At 41.4% G+C, this 19,077-nt stretch overlaps 1 protein-coding gene across 2 annotated transcripts in view; it reads right to left on the minus strand.

Annotated features, from left to right (window-relative positions):
- Positions 1 to 233: 233 nt before the first annotated feature.
- LOC132819390 (PGAP2-interacting protein-like) overlaps positions 234 to 19,077 on the minus strand; it is a 116,030-nt gene continuing 97,186 nt past the window's right edge. For both annotated transcript variants that reach the window (XM_060830884.1, XM_060830876.1), the window contains 2 exons: positions 16,647 to 16,802; positions 234 to 1,589 (listed from right to left, as the gene is read on the minus strand). In XM_060830884.1, the coding sequence (XP_060686867.1) occupies positions 1,487 to 1,589; positions 16,647 to 16,802 (259 nt within the window). In that variant the 3' untranslated portion in view covers positions 234 to 1,486. The remainder of the gene's footprint in view (positions 1,590 to 16,646; positions 16,803 to 19,077) is intronic.

Genomic DNA, 19,077 nt, shown 5'->3' on the forward strand with positions numbered 1-19,077 from the left:
AAACTAGCCACCAGGATACATGAACATTAACTAGCCACAAAAAGACATGTTCCATTCTAACTAGTATCCTGACATACAGATGAGGACGGCACCACTTCAACTGGAACAACACATCCATCCTAGGACAGGCCAAACAGAGACACACATGAGAATTCCTAGAAGCATGGCAATTCCAACTGGAACTCTATCAACAAACACATTGACTTGGATCTCATTTACCACCCCCTGAGAAAAAGAACAGGAAATGAAATGATGTCACCACAAGAAATGGTATCACCAACCCAAGGAAACCTAAACACATAAATAGAAAGCGGGCCATACCACTAGTGCTTCGTCCAGAGGCTCACTGATGATGTTACCTAGTGTGGTGACGAAATGTCTGAAAATGACCCTTTCCACTCACTGAACAAACCTATATCCAGAACCTCAACCTGAGCTACAAATCTTTTCAAAACTCACTGTGTGACACCTTATAACTTCTTACATTTTTTGCAAATTGCTCTAATGTGTCTTTTCAGCAGTACTGAAGTTCTGTGCTAGCAAACAGCTATCATTACATTGACCTAATTCCTTCTGTATTTATGTATTTATCTTGTAATACATTGTTCACCAATCTATTCCTAACCCAAAGGTTTTAAACCAGTCATTGAATCATTGTCAGTTGCCAGAAAACATGTCTGTTCATTACATCAGCTAGCAAATGGAAATTGTCTAAGAAAACAAGTATGAATGGGGAAAACATATAACTTACTTGATGTTCTGTCATCCCCAAGTTTTATAATTTCTTTTTCATGTCAGAGATGCACTCACACTTATTGAATTGCAGGGTTCAAGCTAGTCCAATGGTCAATGAACAGTACCACAAGAGGACTTGACGTGAATAATAATTCTGCTGTAGGCAAGTCTAAATCCTATTTTTACTTGTACTTATGAATTCACTTCACTTGAGAAGATCAGTAGCCAGCATTCTTGATGTAATTGATCATCACAACATTATATTTAAGGAATAATTTCAACCACTGCCATTACTTTGCATTATACAATCTGCTTTCAATGAAATATGAATATCAAACTAGACTGAACTTCTGCCTTCAGTAAAGTGAATAAATTTCCAACAAGTGGTTGGTGTGTATCTCATTAGCATTAAATTTGAGGGTTTTAAAAATAGACAATTGGAAGTTAAATGCAACTTAATCATTTCTAAGTTGCTGGGATCGTAAAGTCCTATCCAGAAAAGGAACAAAGAAGAATCCATAAAGACCCTAAAGTTATCCCAGTTTTTTAAAATTTGCACAAATTTGTAATAGGTATTGTAGAATTGATGATGTAGGTCTTTTCTGGTCATACGCTTTCTAATGTTTTAGCCACCATACAATAGCATCCTTAATAAAGTCAAAACACATCTTGCAGTAATAGTCCATAGTTTCAAATAATATGTACTACGATATGTATAACATCAGAATATTGCTATTACTGAAATCATATTTTAATTTTTTTCTTCTTTATTATGCTGGAGGAAATACTTTGGTGTATTCATGTGGAAGTGGTGAATGTGTTTGCTGTTGTGTCCAATCATAAACGATCCAAAACTGGAAACAAAAGTAACAAAAATATTATTTCAGCATATTGTCTCAGAAACCATCCAAACGTCTGTCACGAGGTGGCCACTGTTTTAATAGGCTACATTCATACTTGAATATCTCATTAACAGATATGATAAGTTACCAAATATTCTCTTTGCTTTATTTTGTTTGTTAATTGATTGAATTGCATATCTGTACTTCGTCCCCTTTTCATTTCAATCCCATTAGATACTTCCTTCCCAATGAGTAAGTGGTCATTTCCATCTGATTGTTTCCGGGGAAGGTAGGACCTGTAAAGGTGGGATCTCATGAAACTGAACCAGAATGAGACCAATATCCTGGTGGAATATTGGGAGGAGTTTAAAAGAGTTGTCAGAGGAGGGAACACAACATGCCTTAGAAAAGGAACCGAGGCCGAGGAAGATCACATCACATCACGATATGTGACCATACTGTGTCTCAAGGAGTAAGGCAAAGGTGGAGAGCCTCACTTTTAATGTTCAGAGTAAAGCAAATGGGTTAAGGGCATGCACTGCACGTGGGATTACATATTGTTAATATCACAGAGTCATGGTTGAAGGAGGGATGGGACTGACAATTCAACATTCTGGAGTAGGAACTTCAGGTGAAATAGAAGTGGATGTAAATGAGAAGGTGGTGCTGCTTTATTAATTAAGGAGTCAGTTTCTGCAATATGGAGGATGTTAAATGAAGCCTTATGGGTAGAGCTTAGGAACAAAATAGGGGCAGTCACACTGTTAGGAGTGTATTGTAGGCCCCCAACAGCAGGCAATTGAGGAGCAAATACATAGTCAATTCGCTGAGGTATATAAAGATAGTAATAGGGTACGGGCAGTCCCCAGGTTTCAGATGGGTTCTGCTCCTGAGTCTGTCGCATGCTGATTTTTTTGCAATTTGGATCACAATACAGCACAACATAAAGCATCTGTTTATTAAGTACAGAAAGTATTTGTATGTCAGTTATTTAAAATTATACCATATGGTATTGTGTTCATATTAATGTTCATATTACGGGGACCTCAAGTAATTAGAGTCACACTGTTGTACAGCATGGAAACACACCCTTCCAGCCAACTTGTCCATGCCGACCAGATATCCTAAATTAGTCTCGTCCATTTGCTAGCATTTGCCCATATCCCTTTAAACCCTTCTGTTCATATACCCATCCAGATGCCTTTTAAATGTTATTATTGTACCAGTCTCCACCTCCTCCTCCAGCAGCTCATTCCACACACACCACCCTCTATGTAAAAAAAAATGCCCCTTACGTCCTGTTTAAATCCTCCCCCTATTATCTTAAACCAATGACCTTTAGTTCTGGACTTGCCCCATCCCAGGGAAAAGACCTACGCTGTTCACTTTATCGAATCCCCTCATGATTTTATGAACTATTATAAGATCACCCCTCAATCTCTGATGCTCCAGGGAAAAGAGCCCCAGCCGATTCAACCCTCGCTATAGCTCAAACCCTCCAACCCTGGCAACACCCTGTGACCAGAATTGATCACAATATTCCAAAAGTGACCTAACCAATGTCTTATACAACTGCAACATGACCTCTCAACTCCTACATTCAATGCACTGACCAATAAAGGCAGAATATCTAATACCTTCTTCACTATCCTATCTGCCTGCGACCCTACTTTCAAGGAACTGTGAACCTGCACTCCAAGGTCTCAGTTCAGCAGCACTCCCCAGGACCTTACCATTAAGTGTATCAGTCCTGCCCTGATTTGCCTTTCTAAAATGCAGCAACTCACTTTTATCGAAGTTGAACACCATCTGCCACTCCTTGGCCCATTGATCAAGAGGTCATTGTTCTCCGAGGTAACTTTCTTCACTGTCCACGACACCACTAATTTTGGTGTCTTCTGCAAACTTACTAATCATACCTCTTAGGTTCACATCCAAATCATTTATATAAATGACCAAAAGCAGTGGACCCAGATCCAATATTTCAACTACCCCAATATTAATTTAGATAATAATACTTTAAAAAGTGTAGAATAGACAGGTTTTATAAATTATACAGGAAAGCCTTTTATGTAGATGGTTTGAACAAGGAGCAGTGCAATGCTGTACCCAGTTCTGGGGAACAAAGCTAGACAGGTTTTTGAAGTAGCAGTGGGCAAGCATATTAATGATTGAGACATGACACCATCCATTTTAAATTTATTCTGGAAATGGAAGATGATGGTCTATTTCAAAAACAAGTTTTGGATTGGCAGAAGGCAATTTTTAACAAACTAAGGCAGGATATACCCAAAGACCTGAGGGTAAATTTACTGCAGAATGGTGGGAGGTGTTCAAAAGGGTATTGGGGAGAGAACAGGCCCAATCAATCCTTTTAGGGTGAAATATAGGAGTAAAAAGCCAAGATAACCAAAATTCAGCATGGGATAAAAAGGAAAACGGTGACATATGAGATGCAAAGGGAGCAAAACCATAGACACCCTGGAGTACTGAAAATGCAAGGGAAACTTAAGAAAGCAATTAGGAGAACAAAAAAGGGGCATTAAGAAAGATTAGACAGAATCCCAAGATACTCTACAAGTAAATCAAGGGAAAGAGAATAACCAGAGAAAGTGTAGGGCGTGAGGGGGACAAAAGGGTAAATCTTTGTGGAGCTGAAGGATGCTGATAGTGTTTAAATGAGTACTTCAGATCTCTCTTTATTCAGGAGGAGGAGGATATAGGTACAGAATTTGAGAAAGTGATGGACTCTGAGGTTCTTGAGCAATTTGATATAGGGAGTAAGGAGGTATTGGAGTAAGTGGATTTAAAAGTGGACAAAACCCCAGGTTTTGGCAAGTTGTATCCCAGACTGCTGTGGGAGACAAGAGGAAATCACAAGGGCCCAGGCCCAAATTTTTAATTGCTCTCTGGCCACAGGAGAGGTGTAAGAGGACTGTAGGACAGCTCATGTGGTTTAGCTTTTCAAGAAGTGTGATAGAGATGGTTCAGGGGTTAGCACTGCTGTCTCACAACTCCAGAGATCCTGATTTGGGGAGCTCTCAGGAGTCAGGAGATACAGTATTTCCTTCCTTTAGATAAGGGGACTGAAACTTTATACAATGCTCCAGTTGATGCCTCCTCAAGTCACTATACAACACCACCAAGATATCTTTAGCCTGCATTCAATCACCTTGGAATGATTATCAACATACCATTTGCCTCTTTGATTGCTCAGTACATACAGTCATAGAGCTGTACAGTATGGAAACAGACTCTTCGCTTCAATTTATCCATGTTGACAGATATCCTAAATTAATCTAGTTTTATTTGCCAACACTAGGTCCATATCCCTGTAAACTTCTCCGATTTACATACCCATCCAGATGCCTTTTAAATGTATTAGTACCAGTCTCCACCACTTTTCTGGCAGCTCATTTCATATACATATCACTCTCTGCATGTAAAGGTTGCCCCTTAGGTCCCTTTCAATTGTTTCACCTTCAAACTATGCCCTCTGGTTCTGGGCTCTGGTATCTTCAAGAAAAGGCCTTGGTTATTATGCTATCTATGCCCCTCGTGGCTTTATAAACTCCGATAAGATCACCTCTCAGTCTCCAATGTAGGAAAATTAGCCACAGCCTATTCAGCCTCTCCGTATAGCTCAAATTCTCCAACCCTGGCAACATCTGTCTAAGTCTTTTCTGAACTGTTTATAAAGTTTCACAACATCCTTCTGGTAGGAGGGAGACCAGAATCACGCACAATATTCCAAAAGTGATCTAACCAATGTCCTCTATCCACAATATGACCTCCCAATTCCTATACTCAATGCACTGACCAATAAAGGCAAGCATACCAAACTGTCCTGTCTACAGAGGAACCTCGATTATCCAAATACCAATTATCCGAAAATCGGATTATCCACAGGAGATCTCCAGGTCCCGATGGAAACATTACATCAAAAGATGTGTTTCCAAAGTGATTAAACAAGCACCACCTCCAAATGACTGACTGCCCGCCCGCTCTCTCTCCCCCTCCCCACACTTTCCCTGGAGTTCTACACTGGAGTATACCCCTAAACTGCCCCTTCCCCAGATAATCTCTCCAACATTGTCTTGTACAGGGCAAAGATGGAACCTATCAAAATGTTGCAGTAAAAAAGTTGTGTGTTTGTGGCTGTGTGCGTGTGCGCTATTTGGAAATTTACCCCACAAAGGCAGCAGCAGTGTTATTGTTGGTGTCCAGTCTGCCTATCCCAGAGAGGGGGCGGGGGTGTACGGGGTTGGATGGGGGTGGGGGGCCATGTTGCAGGGGGTTGGGGGTGGGGTGTTGGACGTGGGGGGATGGTGTTGCACGGGGTTGGGGGCAGGAGACGGGATTGGGGGCGGGGGGACGTATTGCACAGGGTTGAGGGTTGGGGGCGATGTTGCACGGGGTGGGGACGGAGGCAGTTTTGCACGGGATTGGGGACGGGGGGGTGGTGTTGAACAGGGTTAGGGGCAGGGCCTCACATGCTGTGTGCTGCTGCAGTCTCCTGAAAGAGGAGCAGACTTTAAAAACTCCAGAGGAAAGACATTTAATCGATTAACCGAATAATCAATTATCCTAACGAAATAATGCCCGCCCATCACGTTCGGATAATAGAGGTTCCCCTGTATCTGTTACTCTACTTTCAAAGAACTATGAACCTGCACTCCAAGATCTCCTTGTTCCGCAACACTCCCCAGGACCTTACCATTAAGTGTATAAGTCCTGCCTTGATTTGCCTTTTCAAAATGTAGCATCTCACATTTATCTAAATTAAACTCCATCTGCCACTCCTCGGCACAATGGCCCATCTGATCAAGATCCCATTGTACTCTGAGGTAAACTTCTACGCTGTCCACTACACTGCCAATTTTGGTGTCATCTGTGAATTTACTAACCATACCTCCTAGGTTCATATCTAAATCATTTACATAAATGGCAAAAAAATTTGGCCCAAGCACAAATCCTTTTGGCACACTGCCAGTCTGTAAACCAATCCTCTATCACCACCCTCTGTCTCTTACCTTCAAGCCAGTTCTGTATCCAAATGGCTAGTTCTCCCTGTATTCTGTGATCTAATCTTGCTAACCAGTCTACCATGCAGAACCCTTAAAAACATGTTACTGAAGTCCATATTGATAATGTCCACCACTCTGCCTTCTTCAATCTTCATCATTACTTCTCCAAACAACTCAATTAAGTCAAACACATCTGCATACTAGCTTTTATTCCCTTATGGATAAAGGACATCCAGAACAGTTTGGACACTCACATTTGAAAATGTGTTGCTGGTTAAAGCACAGCAGGTCAGGCAGCATCCAAGGAATAGGAAATTCGACGTTTCGGGCATAAGCCCCTCATCAGGAATGGTTGGGTCCAAATTTTGTTGGTTGGAATGTAGTTCGGAGTCCGTGTGGGATCAGTTGGTTCCGTAGGCAGGTGCTGAGGAAGGAGATGTGGCTGTGGTAGCGAGTCTGTTTGAGAACGTGGCTGAAGAGTTTCTGTGCAGAGGAGATGACCTGGGGGGTGCAGTGAGAGAGAGACTCACTGAAATCCTTGTAGAGGGAGGAAGAGAGCTTCTTCAAGGAAGGCATCCTTGCAAGAGGATTCGCAGTAGGTTAAAATCTTCAGGTAAAAAATGAGGTCTGCAGATGCTGGAGATCACAGTTGAAAATGTGTTGCTGGTTAAAGCACAGCAGGTCAGGCAGCATCCAAGGAATAGGAAATTCGATGTTTCGGGCATAAGCCCTTCAACAGGAATGGACACTCACATTCCTAACCTGTTACCATTTAAGAAATATTCTATCTTTCTGAATTTTTCTGTCAAAGTGAGAAACCTTTCACTTCATTACACTGGGCTTAAACTTGATTTTTTTTTACCTAAGTATGAGTTGCTACTGGGTTTGGTGGAGTGATCCTCTCCACGCGGCTAAAAGGTTTTCTTGCTGTATTTACCAACCTCATTGCATTAATTCTCACGTCAGCCCTTACAGCGAGTATCACGTCTGATCTCTACCTCATCTTACCATATGTAGTTCCTAGAGCAACACACCATCCACTGGGTATCTGGGAATTGATGAATATCCACACCATCACTGCTATATTTAAAAGGCTGTTGTGCACATGGACAACCACTATCAGTCTGGAGCTGCCTTATACAGTTCCTGACATTTGCCTCAGACAGAGGAAAATCAATGCCTTGCTTTGAGAACATGGTTCTGAAGCCCCTGCTGGACAAGATGGTACACATGGTCTTCCTTTTCCCCAAGGAAAACAGAGGATGTCAGCCTGTTCCAAAATGACAGCTGGGTCAGTGGAGTCTGCCATCTGGAGGAATGCGCCACACTGTTAAAAGAAGGACAGTGTCCTTCTTCACAACACCAGCACTAAGTGTGAACTGGTGGAGCTGGTGTTGGACTGGGGTGGACAAAGTTACAAAGCACACAACACAAGGTTATAGTCCAACAGGTTTGTTTGGAAGCATTAGCTTTCAGAGCGCTGCTCCTCCTTCAGGAGGTTGTGTAGCATAAATCACAAAATTTATAGCAAAAGATTACAGTGCCATGCAAGTAAACAGATATATTTAACAAACCTCGATTGCTGTCATGTCTTTCATCTTTTAGAATGGGTTACAGGTTTCGATTCATAACTATGTAAATCCCAGAACTTATTTCAAGTCACATTCTCAAGATAAGTTAAGGTTTTATATAAAAAAAGGTGACATCTCAGCTCAAAGGTGCATTAAAGGTGAGAGGTCAGAGTCTGTCTGTATCCCATCTTGATCCAGACTGGTTTTATTTCCAAAGTGGAATTTACAAAATATTACTATCTGCATTGACTGCCTACCGGTTGTGTATTTTTTGAGAAAAATAGAATGTATCTCTAAATATAATTCTGCAAATACAAATTCACCCCATAAACTAATACGTGTGTACATGTGCAGGAGATGGGGTGAAACGTGTGCGTGTGTGCAGGAGATGGTGGGGGGGGGGGAAGAGAGAGAGAGAGGGAGAGTGTGTGACTGAGTGAATGTATGAATGTGAGTGTATGCGTGTGTGGGTGCATGTGAGAAAGCACGTGTTTGTGTGCAAGCTTGGTAAAGTGTGAGTGTGACAGAAAGCATGTGAGTATGGTGGATCTATGTGTGCATGTATGAGAGAGGGTCTGCGTGGGTGTATGAGTATATAAGAGTGTCTGTGTATATACACAGTGTAGTGGGGTCACCTGTAGTGTGACTTGAATCCAAGGTCCCGATTAAGGCCATCCTCACAGGTACTGAACTTGGCTATCAGCTTCTACTCGGCCATTTTGCATTGTTTCCTCTCCCGAAGTCCACCTTGGAGGATGGTCACCCGAAGATCCGAGGCCGAATATGCCTGACCGCTGAAGTGTTCCCCGGCTGGGAGACAACACCCCTGTCTGATGATTGTTGTGCACCGACCATTCATCTTTTTTCATAGCGTCTGCTTGGTCTCGCCAAGTACCATGACTCAGGACAACCTTGCCCACAGCCTATGAGGTAGATAATGTACCTGCCACATACATGGTGGGCGGTGTTCCCACTTTCGCCCTCTGACCTTCGGGTGACCATCCTCCAAGGCGGACTTCAGGACAGGCAACAATGCAAAGTGGCCAAGCAGAGGCTGATAACTGAACTCGGTACCCAAGAGAATGGCATCAATCGGGACCTTGGATTCATGTCACACTACAGGTGACCCCACTACACACACACACACACACTCTCACATACACACTCACGCAGATTCTCTCTCATACACTTACGCATACACACCCCACACACGCACCCTCTCACAGGCTTATGCCTCTCACACTCACATACACACATTTTACCAAACTTGCACATAAACACACATACTCACATGCACTCACACTCTCACTCTCACATTCACATTCACAAACACCCTCTCTTTCTCTCTCATTCCCTCCTGCATGCGCACACACATTTATGTCTATGGGGTGAATTTGTATAGCAGAATTATATTGACAGATACATTGTATTCTGTACAAAAAATACACATCCGGTAGGCAATCAATGCAGATAGTCAATCCATATAATATTTTGTAAATTCCACTTTGGAAACAGAACCAGTCTGAGTCAAGATTGGGATACAGACAGACTCTGACCTCACACCTTTAATGCATTGTCTGAGCTGAGATGTCAACCTTTTTCTTTATAAAACCATGACTTATCTTGAGAATGTGACTTAAAATAAGTTCTGAGATTTACATATTAATGAACCAAAACCTATAACCCATTCTAACAGATGAAAGATATAACAGCAATCCACGTTTGTTAAATATATCAGTTTACTTGCATGACACTATAATCTTTTGCTATAAATTATGTCATACGGTCCTCCTACATAACCACCCAAAGAAGGAGCAGTGCTCTGAAAGCTAGTGCTTCCAAATAAACCTGTTGGACTATAACCCGTTGTTCTGTGATTTGTCGCATTAAGTGTCATCATCTTCTCTCTGATACGTCATACTTATTCTATTCCTGCTACAGCACTGACTTCTCACTAAAGCTTATGCTCTACAACTCAATAATGCAGGCAACATCTCCCTCACTCAACCTCATCTACCCTATATCACAACACTCACTAAACATGCATTCTGTGATGCCTACTCAATCACTTCTATATCTGCACAAAAAGTAACAGCTGTGCCACCCATTTTTATCTTCCATAATACCTGCAACTTCTTAATCCAGAAACAAGCTAGCCCATAATGGGGCAGAAGGAGTCAAGACAGGTAGTGTGCTATCCAGCATTTGGTTCATTATCCCTTATGAACGAGTTTCTGACTCTGGATTGGTGTATTTGACAGTCCTTCATTTATTGTATCAGGATGGCTTGGTAATATAAGCTAGGTATCTATGGATAAGGGGACAATGTACAAAAACGCAATGCAAGGCAGGATCCAGACAAGCTCAAAGCAAGTGAGCACAATGATATTGAGTAAACAGCTCAGAGATATAGCCTAGTCCAATCCATGAACACAAAGTGCCCTTGCTGTAGCATCACAGTGGTATTTGCTGGTGCAGCTTGAGATGTAGCATTGAATTGTAGAAGTGTCATGTCATCAGAGATGTGGCATGAAGGTAGATGGCATACGTCATCCAATATCCATGTGACGGGTGTGTGACCAGTTTGTATGGAGAGTGCCCCAGAGATGTTAATGCCCAGTATCCAACATGGAGGGCGAAAGTGAGGACTGCAGATGCTGAAGATTAGAGTCAAGAGTGTGGTGCTGTAAAAGCACAGCAGGTCAGGTAGCATCCGAGGAGCAGGAAAATTGACATTTTGGGCGAAAGCCCTTCATCAGGAATCATGGGCTTTTGCCCAAAACGTCGATTTTCCTGCTCCTCAGATGCTGCCTGACCTGCTGTGCTTTTACAGCACCACACTCTTGACTCCAACATGGTGGGGTCTTGTAGAGCCAGCATCAAGCTGAACACGCCAAAAGGCTGTTCTGGTTTTTATACTGAGGTTTTCCAGCAGCTAGTTTGCAATCAAAGAAGCCCTTTTGCTGCCTCCTTCCTCACCGTCCAAGCCCCAAAGACATCATGTTGTACTTCTTTCAATCTAGTCTACTGTACTCAACTGTTCACAAAACCATCTCCTCTACAATAGCGAGACCAACCACACAGCCCTTCATGCTGTTCTTAAGAATTACACTGACACAGCTGAAATGTCACTGGACTAGTAATCCAGAACAATGGGATTCAATGTTCAATGGTAGGATTCAACTCCTACCATGGCATATTTGAAATTTAAATTCAGTAAAATTCTGGAATAAAAAGCTAGTCTCACAGTGATGGTGTAATTACTGTCAATTGTCATAAAATCCATCTAGTTTACCCATGGCCTTTAGGGAAGGAAATCTGAAATCATTATCAGGTCTGGACTACATGTGACCCCAGCAACATGGTTGACTTATAACTTCCTCTGGGTAATTAGAATGGGCAATAAATGCTGGCTTAGCCAGTGATATGGATATCCCATGACGAAAGAAAATAATCTAAAAACAGCAAATATAATACCTTTGTTTCAAGCAATGAGGGACTAAAAGCAGGAAACTATAGACCTGACAGACTAGCATTCTACCATGGGGAAATTGCTAGATTCCATTGTTAGGGAGATATAACAGGACATTTTGAAAATCGACCAAGTTTTCGATTTCTTGAGGAAGTAACGAGTAAGGTGGTTAAAGAGGAACCTTTGGATATGGTGTACTTGGCTTTTTTGATGATAAAATACGTGCACACGGTTGTAAAGTGTAACATATTAGATTGGCTAAAGGATTAATTAGCTAGCAGGAGACAGTAGGCAAAATTGATTGGCAAAGTGAGAGTGGTCCTAAGGGAAGAGTACTAAACTGGGCCAAGACAAATAATGTCAAAATTCAGCAGGAGCTGGGAAATGTGGATTGGAAGCAGCTATTTGAAAGGAAGTCCACATTTGATATTGGGAGGATTTTAAAATTGTCCAGAATACGCATGTCCCTTTGAAAACAAGGGATAGGAAAGGCAATATTCATGAACCATGGATGACAGGAGAAATTGTGTGACTAGCCAAGAGGAAAAGGGAAGTGAACATAAGGTCCAGGCAGTGAAGAACAGAATGGGCCTTGGAGGAATATCGGGAGAGTAGGATCAGTCTTAAACGAGGAATCAAGTGGGGTAAAAGGAGTCATGAAAGAACTTTAGCGAGCAGAATTAAGGAGAATCCCAAGGCCTTTTATTGATATATAAGAAGCAAGAGGGTAATTAGAGAAAGAGTTGGTCCACTAACGGATAAGGAATAAAGGTTGTGTGTCGAACCAAAGTAACTGGGTGAGATTCTCAATGGATTACTTTGTATCAGTGTTCACTGAGGAGACGGACATGATTAATGTTGAGATTAGAGATAGAAGTTTGTTTGCTCTGGATCACATTAACATTAGGAGGGAGGATGTGTTGGGTAAAGGACATTAAGGTGGACAATTCTCCAGGACCAGATGGGATCTATCCCAGGTTGCTGAGGGAGGCAAGAAAGGAAATAGCTGGGGCCCTGACAGATAGTTTTGTAGCATCCTTAAACACAGCTGAAGTGCCAGAAGACTGGAGGGTTGCTAATGATGTCCCCCTGTACAACAAAGATAGTAGGGATATTCCAGGTAGCTACAGACCAGTGAGCTTGATGTCATTGGTGGGAAAGTTGCTGGAGAAGGTATTGAGGGATAAAGAATGGGCTTATCAGTGAGAAGCAACGTGGTTTTGTGTGGAGGAGATTGTGCCTTACCAACTTAATAGAGTTCTTTGAGGAAGTGACCAAGTTGATAGATGAAGGAAGGGTTGTAGATGTCATATACATGGACTTTAGTAAGGCATTTGATAAGGTTCCCCATGGCAAACTAATGGAGAAAGTGAAGTCACACGGTGTTCTAGCTAGGTGGATAAAGAACTGGTTTAGCAACAGGAGACAAACAGTAGTAGTTGAAGGGACTTTCTTGAATTGGAGAAAGATGATCAGTGGTGTTCCACAGAAATCGGTGCTGGGGCCACTTGTTTGTGATATACATAAATGATCTGGAAGAGGGCATTGTTGGTCTGATCAGTAAGTTTGCAGATGACACAAAGATTGGTGGAGTAGCAGAAAGCATAGGAGACAGTTATAATATACAGGAGAATATAGATAAACTGGAGAGTTGAGCAGAGAAGTGGCAGAGTGGAGTTCAATCCGGGCAAATGTGAGGTGATGCATTTTGGGAAGTCTAATTCTATAGTGAGCTATACAGTAAATGGAAGAGCCTTGGGAAAAGCTGATGAGCAGAGAGATCTGGCAGTTCAGGTCCAATTGTACCCTGAAACTGGCTGCAAGGTGGATAGAGTGGTCAAGAAGGCATTTGTTATGCTTGCCTTCATCAGAGGGGATTTTGAGTATCAGAGCTAGCAGGTCATGATAAAATTATACGAGACTTTGGTTTGGCTGCGTTTAAAATACTGTTTACAGCTCTGGTCACCACATTACACAAAAGGATGTGGACACTTTGGAGAGGGTACAGAGAAGGTTTACGAGCATGTTGCCTGGTATGGAAAGTGCTAGCTATGAAGAGAAGTTGAGTAGGTTAGGATTGTTTTCATTAGAAAAAAGGAGATTGAGGGAGTCCTGATTGTGGTCTACAAAATCATGAAGGATATAGACAGAGATAAGCTTTTTTCTCAGAGTGAGGGATTCAATAACAAGAGGTCACGCATTCAAGGTGAGAGGTGAAAAGTTTAAGGGGATTACACGTGGCAAGTACTTCACACAGAGGGTGGTAGGTGCCTGGAATGTGTTGAGCAGAGAAAATAGAGGCAGGCACGGTAGATTCATCTAAAGTGCGTCTGTACAGATACATGAGTAGGTGGAGAGCAGAGGGACACAGATGCTTAGGAATTGGGCAATAGGTTTAGACAGTGGATTTGGATCGGCACAGGCTTGGAGGGCCGAAGGGCCTGTTCCTGGGCTGTAAATTGTCCTTGTTCTTTCATTGTTCTTTGTAACAGATGAAGAGCCACAAGAATCTGAGCTGGGACCTGAACTATTATAATCCCTATCAATAATGTGAATATGGAGACTGAATATATGGTAGCTACATTTGCTAATGACACTAAAATAGATAAGAGAATAATTTGACAAAGGAATGTAGAGAATCCGTAGAGGCATCTTCATAGGTAGGTGAGTGGACAAAATAGTTGACAGAGCACTATATGGGAAAAAATAAACTTGTACAGAATGTGACGATGCTGTGGGTTTCAAGGGAGTATTTTGTCCTGTTTTTGCTTTTGAAGAGAAGCTGTAAGACTGAATTGTCTCTAAGGAAGTGATGCCATGGTTTTTTAAAAATTGGAACAATGGAAGCAGCCTGGGCGTGGGCAGCTCTTACAGACCAGGTTTTTTTGAATTTTTTTAGTTTTTATGTTTAGCTTTAAGCAGAAGCTGTTGCAGTCTCAAAAGAGTTGGAAACTTTAGTGACTGTCTCATGGTCACTATTTTTCCTGAATTTTCTCTTGATGTTTTCCTCCTGGATTGGAGAACTGCATGTGAGAGTCTGTGTAAGAATTTTTCCTTTTTTGTTACCAAGGGGTGTGTCTGTGGTAAATTACAACATTGGAACAGTTAATAGTTACCGCATCTAGTATTCTGTTAAGTTTCCAACAGAGTTCTAAATTCCTCTTTCTTTGGCTGTATTTTAACTATAGTTTTTAAATAAATTCTGTTTGGCTTAACTTCGAGTAGTTTGACCATTCGCATTGCATCTGAGACACTTTGCATGTGCCTTTAAAGTAAGAAAAAGCTAGGGTCTAGGCTACCTTCTTAAAATAACTTTGAGGGGGTCTGGTCTGATCTATCACAAGAAGATTAGATAAACAACATAGTATTTAAGTGGAGAGTGATTGCAGGACTCAGTAGTTCAAACGCATGTGCATGCCCTGGTATACGAATCACAACAAGGCTAATTTGCAGGTACACCAAGTATCCATCCCACCCTGGCATTGCTTTTCTATAACCTATCCCATCGGGGAGAAGGTACAGAAGCCTGAACATACACACCATCCGGTTTTGAAACAGTTTCTATTCTACTGTTGTTAGAATACTGAATGGACTCACAAACTCTTAGCATTTGCCTGTACCTATGTTTTTGTTTTGCCACTGTTTACCTATTATTTACTTATCTATGCTATTTAACTATATGATCTGCCTGTATTGCTCGCAAGACAAAGCTTTTCTCTGTGCCTCGGTACACGTGACAATAAATTCAATTTAATTCAGTTCAATTCAGAATAGTGGTACTTCTATATGGGAGTATGAGAGTATGGACATTCTTTTTCAACTGTGCACGGTCTTGGTCAGACCACATCTGGGAGCGTTGTGTGCAGTTTCAGTGTCCTCATTTGGAAAAAGCATTAGAAGCAGTTCAGAGATGGTTCACTTGACTCATACTTAGAGTGATAGGTTATTCGTTTGAAAACAAAATGAACAGTTTGAGCCTTTATCCACTGGTTTTTTGAAGTTAGCGGTCATTCTAGTGAAACATATGAGATCCTGAGGTGGATGTTTCTTTGGGTTGGTGATGTCATTTGCTGTGGTGATGTCTTTCCTGTGGTGAAGTCACTTCCTGTTCCTTTTCTCAGGGGGTGGTAGATGGGGTCTAACTCAATGTGTTTGTTGGTAGAGTTCCGGTTGGAATGCCATGCTTCTAAGAATTCTTGTGCATGTCTTTGTTTGGCCTGTCCTAGGATGGATGTGTTGTCCCAGTCAAAATGGTGTCCTTCCTCATCAGCATGTAAGGATACTAGTGAGAGAGGGTCATGTCTTTTTGTGGCTAATTTTCTGCCTCTTTGTCCAATGTAGTGTTTGTTACAGTTCTTGCACAATATTACATTGGATAAACAGGCAGAAAACCTGGAAGGACACCACAGTAAAGAACATCACCACAGGAAATGACATCACCCACCCAAAGAAACCCAAACATATAAATAGAAAGCAGGAATTACCAGCAGTGCTTCGCCTGAGGCCCACTGAAGATGTTACCTAGTAGGGTAACAAAACATCTGGAAATGAACCTTCCAGCTCAGCGAGCAAACTTATATCCAAAACCTCAACCTGACCTCCAAATCTTCTCAAAGCTCACCACCCTGAGGTGGATCTGAATGGATGATCCTCTTGAAGAAGAGAAAGAGAACTAGGGGATACATTGAAGAACAAAATATCTCAGTTTTAAGATGGAGATGAGATGATTTCTCTTGTAACTCTGTGAATTCTCTTCCTGAGAATGTGGTGGAGACTGGATCATTGAATATATTCAAGGCTAAACTTCCCAGATTTTTGATCGACCAGAATTATGAAATAGAGATGGGAGACTGGAGTTGAGACCAGAATCAGATCAGCACGATCTTACTGAATGGCAGAGCAGGCTCAAAGGACCAAATGACCCACCCCTGCTCCTAAGTCACACCTTTCTCTTTCTCTGCCAGTCCCTTGCAATAATGCAATGTTGCCTGCTACTAACCTGGGGTTAAAATGTATTTCTTCAGGCACATTTTTAGGATCAGTTTCAATTCTACCATTATCTTCATAATGATTTTTGTCATCAGGAATCCGAAACTTTGCCAACTGGACTTCCGTATCACTCAGACCGCCATGAGAAATGCGGGCATAGCCCAACCTAAATGAGAGGTAAATATTTATTGGTGGATAAACCAAGAATACTTGTGCATTACTACAGCAGTCATCTCAGCAGGCAAATAAATGCAGTGGAAATTTTTTTCTTAAAAAGAAAGTATCAATGCTTCAACTGTATTTATCTGAATTGCAAAATCAATGCTATAACTAGTCTCAAGTTAGGACAAGAAAATATCTCGACTCTTAGCAAAAGCACAAACATGGATAACAATATATGGATCCTGAAACAGCAGGACCCAATTAAATCACTTCGAAAATTGTTTATTTAAGCTTTTCACAAGTTTAGAAATACTAATTCAATAGAGAATTATTACAATAACATTTTCAAAAAAAAAGGAATCCTGCATTTGATCATCATCATATGTAAATAAATAATTATATGTTCATCTTGATATTCACTATTATCATCTTTTAAAGGTTAACAAAGTTACTAACATACTTACATTTTGGGAACTACGCTTTTAGTGCCAAAATTTGGAAGGATTGTAAAATTTATTATGCATTTTGAAAGTTTGAGAGTTTTAACTCTCACACCTGGCTGTGGTGTCATAGGATACATGAATATGTGGTATTGAAAGTAGTATATTTTGTATAAGGAATTTGGTCTGAAAGGATTAATTCAAGCGTTGAAATGATAATATAAATATCTGCCCCTGGAGGAGCTAGTCAGTTCTACTTGCTTGTTAGTCTACAACAATATGAAATGGATGAAGTGTAGAATATGTTCTGAGTGACATGGGCTTGTGAAATTTGTGGCAGAATTCAATGAGAAGACCAGCAATGCCAATCGTGACATCAGGAGCATCTTGCTGCATATTTTATGCTTTTCACAAGCAGAGTAGTGAGTTCCTTAGTAGGAAGCATTGAGTTGCCAATTGAGAGTTATTTCTTGTTGAACACCTCATTGACAACCCAATTTTTCTCCTGATATTCAGCCTTCTATCCTCCAAGACGAGCTAAACATAGAGAAAACTTAACGAGGAACACAAAGTGGATACCCAGTGAACTCAGCTCACCAAAGGACCATCATTTTGGACATTGAGCACCAATATTTCAGGGCACAATCTATTATTATCAGCCATTTACATCTCATGTCCACAGGCACTGGTTACAGAAAGGTGCTGGCCTCTGAGAACACGCATGATGCTCTGCAAATCACTTAAAAGATGTAAGTCAGCACTGGCAATGATCATTGCAATGCTGCAGCTCGGACACTGTGCGATCAGGGATATATACTTAGCTAGTATACTGGATCATTGCTGCATTTCCGGGTTCTTTGACATAGAACACACTCACTCTGTGCTTACCTGCATGTTCATAGCATCCCTGCCTTGCTTTGCCTCTTTCCAGTCCAACTCCTCAACCAGAAATACGAGGCTAATATCACTTAAAGCTTGCCTTGATATTTAGAATTGGTATAAAGGAAGGAAGCTTGTCATACTTGTCAGCAAACCTTAATCAAGTCAAGAGGGGTAGACTTCACTCAGGAGGTACTGGCACAATCTTACTGAGCAGCTAGCTCTTTGGGAGCCAGTACAGACACAATGAGTTGAATGGCCTTCTGTGATGTACAATTTGCTGTTGAGTCCTTTCACAGATTTGCAACCATTTCCAGATTCCAATATATAACAAGCTTGCCAAGATACCCACAATGAATTGGCGATGCTGAGTGAGGGGTACAAACTGCTAAAACCTTCTTCTAAAACATACTGTGTGTGTTTTGGACAAGTTCCTGGCTCACAATTTCTTCTTGTGCTTTTGCTCTGCTTCTGATATGTATTCACTTTTAAGGAGGCTGCACCATTTTAGGTGCCAGGTGTTGCAATCCTGGGTCAGCTTCTCCTCATTGAATTCCTCAGAGTGTCCTTGAAGTACTTCATGTGACTGCCATAAGGGCACACCTCAGACCCAAGCTGCTTTGAGAAGATTCACTTTGGTGACTGAATGGCGAGTATTCTGTCAGCATGACTAGCATAACTCAGATGTGACTGTCAACCTGTTGTAGATGATTGGCACGTTAGCTCAGGTATTTTGTTTTGCTATCTAATCTTCAAAAGCTTTCAAGACAGCTCAAGTCAAAGTGGTTGAGCTTTTTTTTTAGCAGAATGCTGATACACAGTCGATGTCTTACATTGCAAGAGCAAAATAGGCAAGACTGGTGCTCTTTGGACTTTAAGGTTGATAAGCAGACTTGTTTTGTTCCCAAAAGCCGAATGTGTACAAGTTGAGGAAGGCTATACTTGTGTTGGCAATCCATG

This window comes from Hemiscyllium ocellatum, chromosome 1, assembly GCF_020745735.1.
Source record: "Hemiscyllium ocellatum isolate sHemOce1 chromosome 1, sHemOce1.pat.X.cur, whole genome shotgun sequence".
Classification (NCBI taxonomy): Eukaryota; Metazoa; Chordata; class Chondrichthyes; order Orectolobiformes; family Hemiscylliidae; genus Hemiscyllium; species Hemiscyllium ocellatum.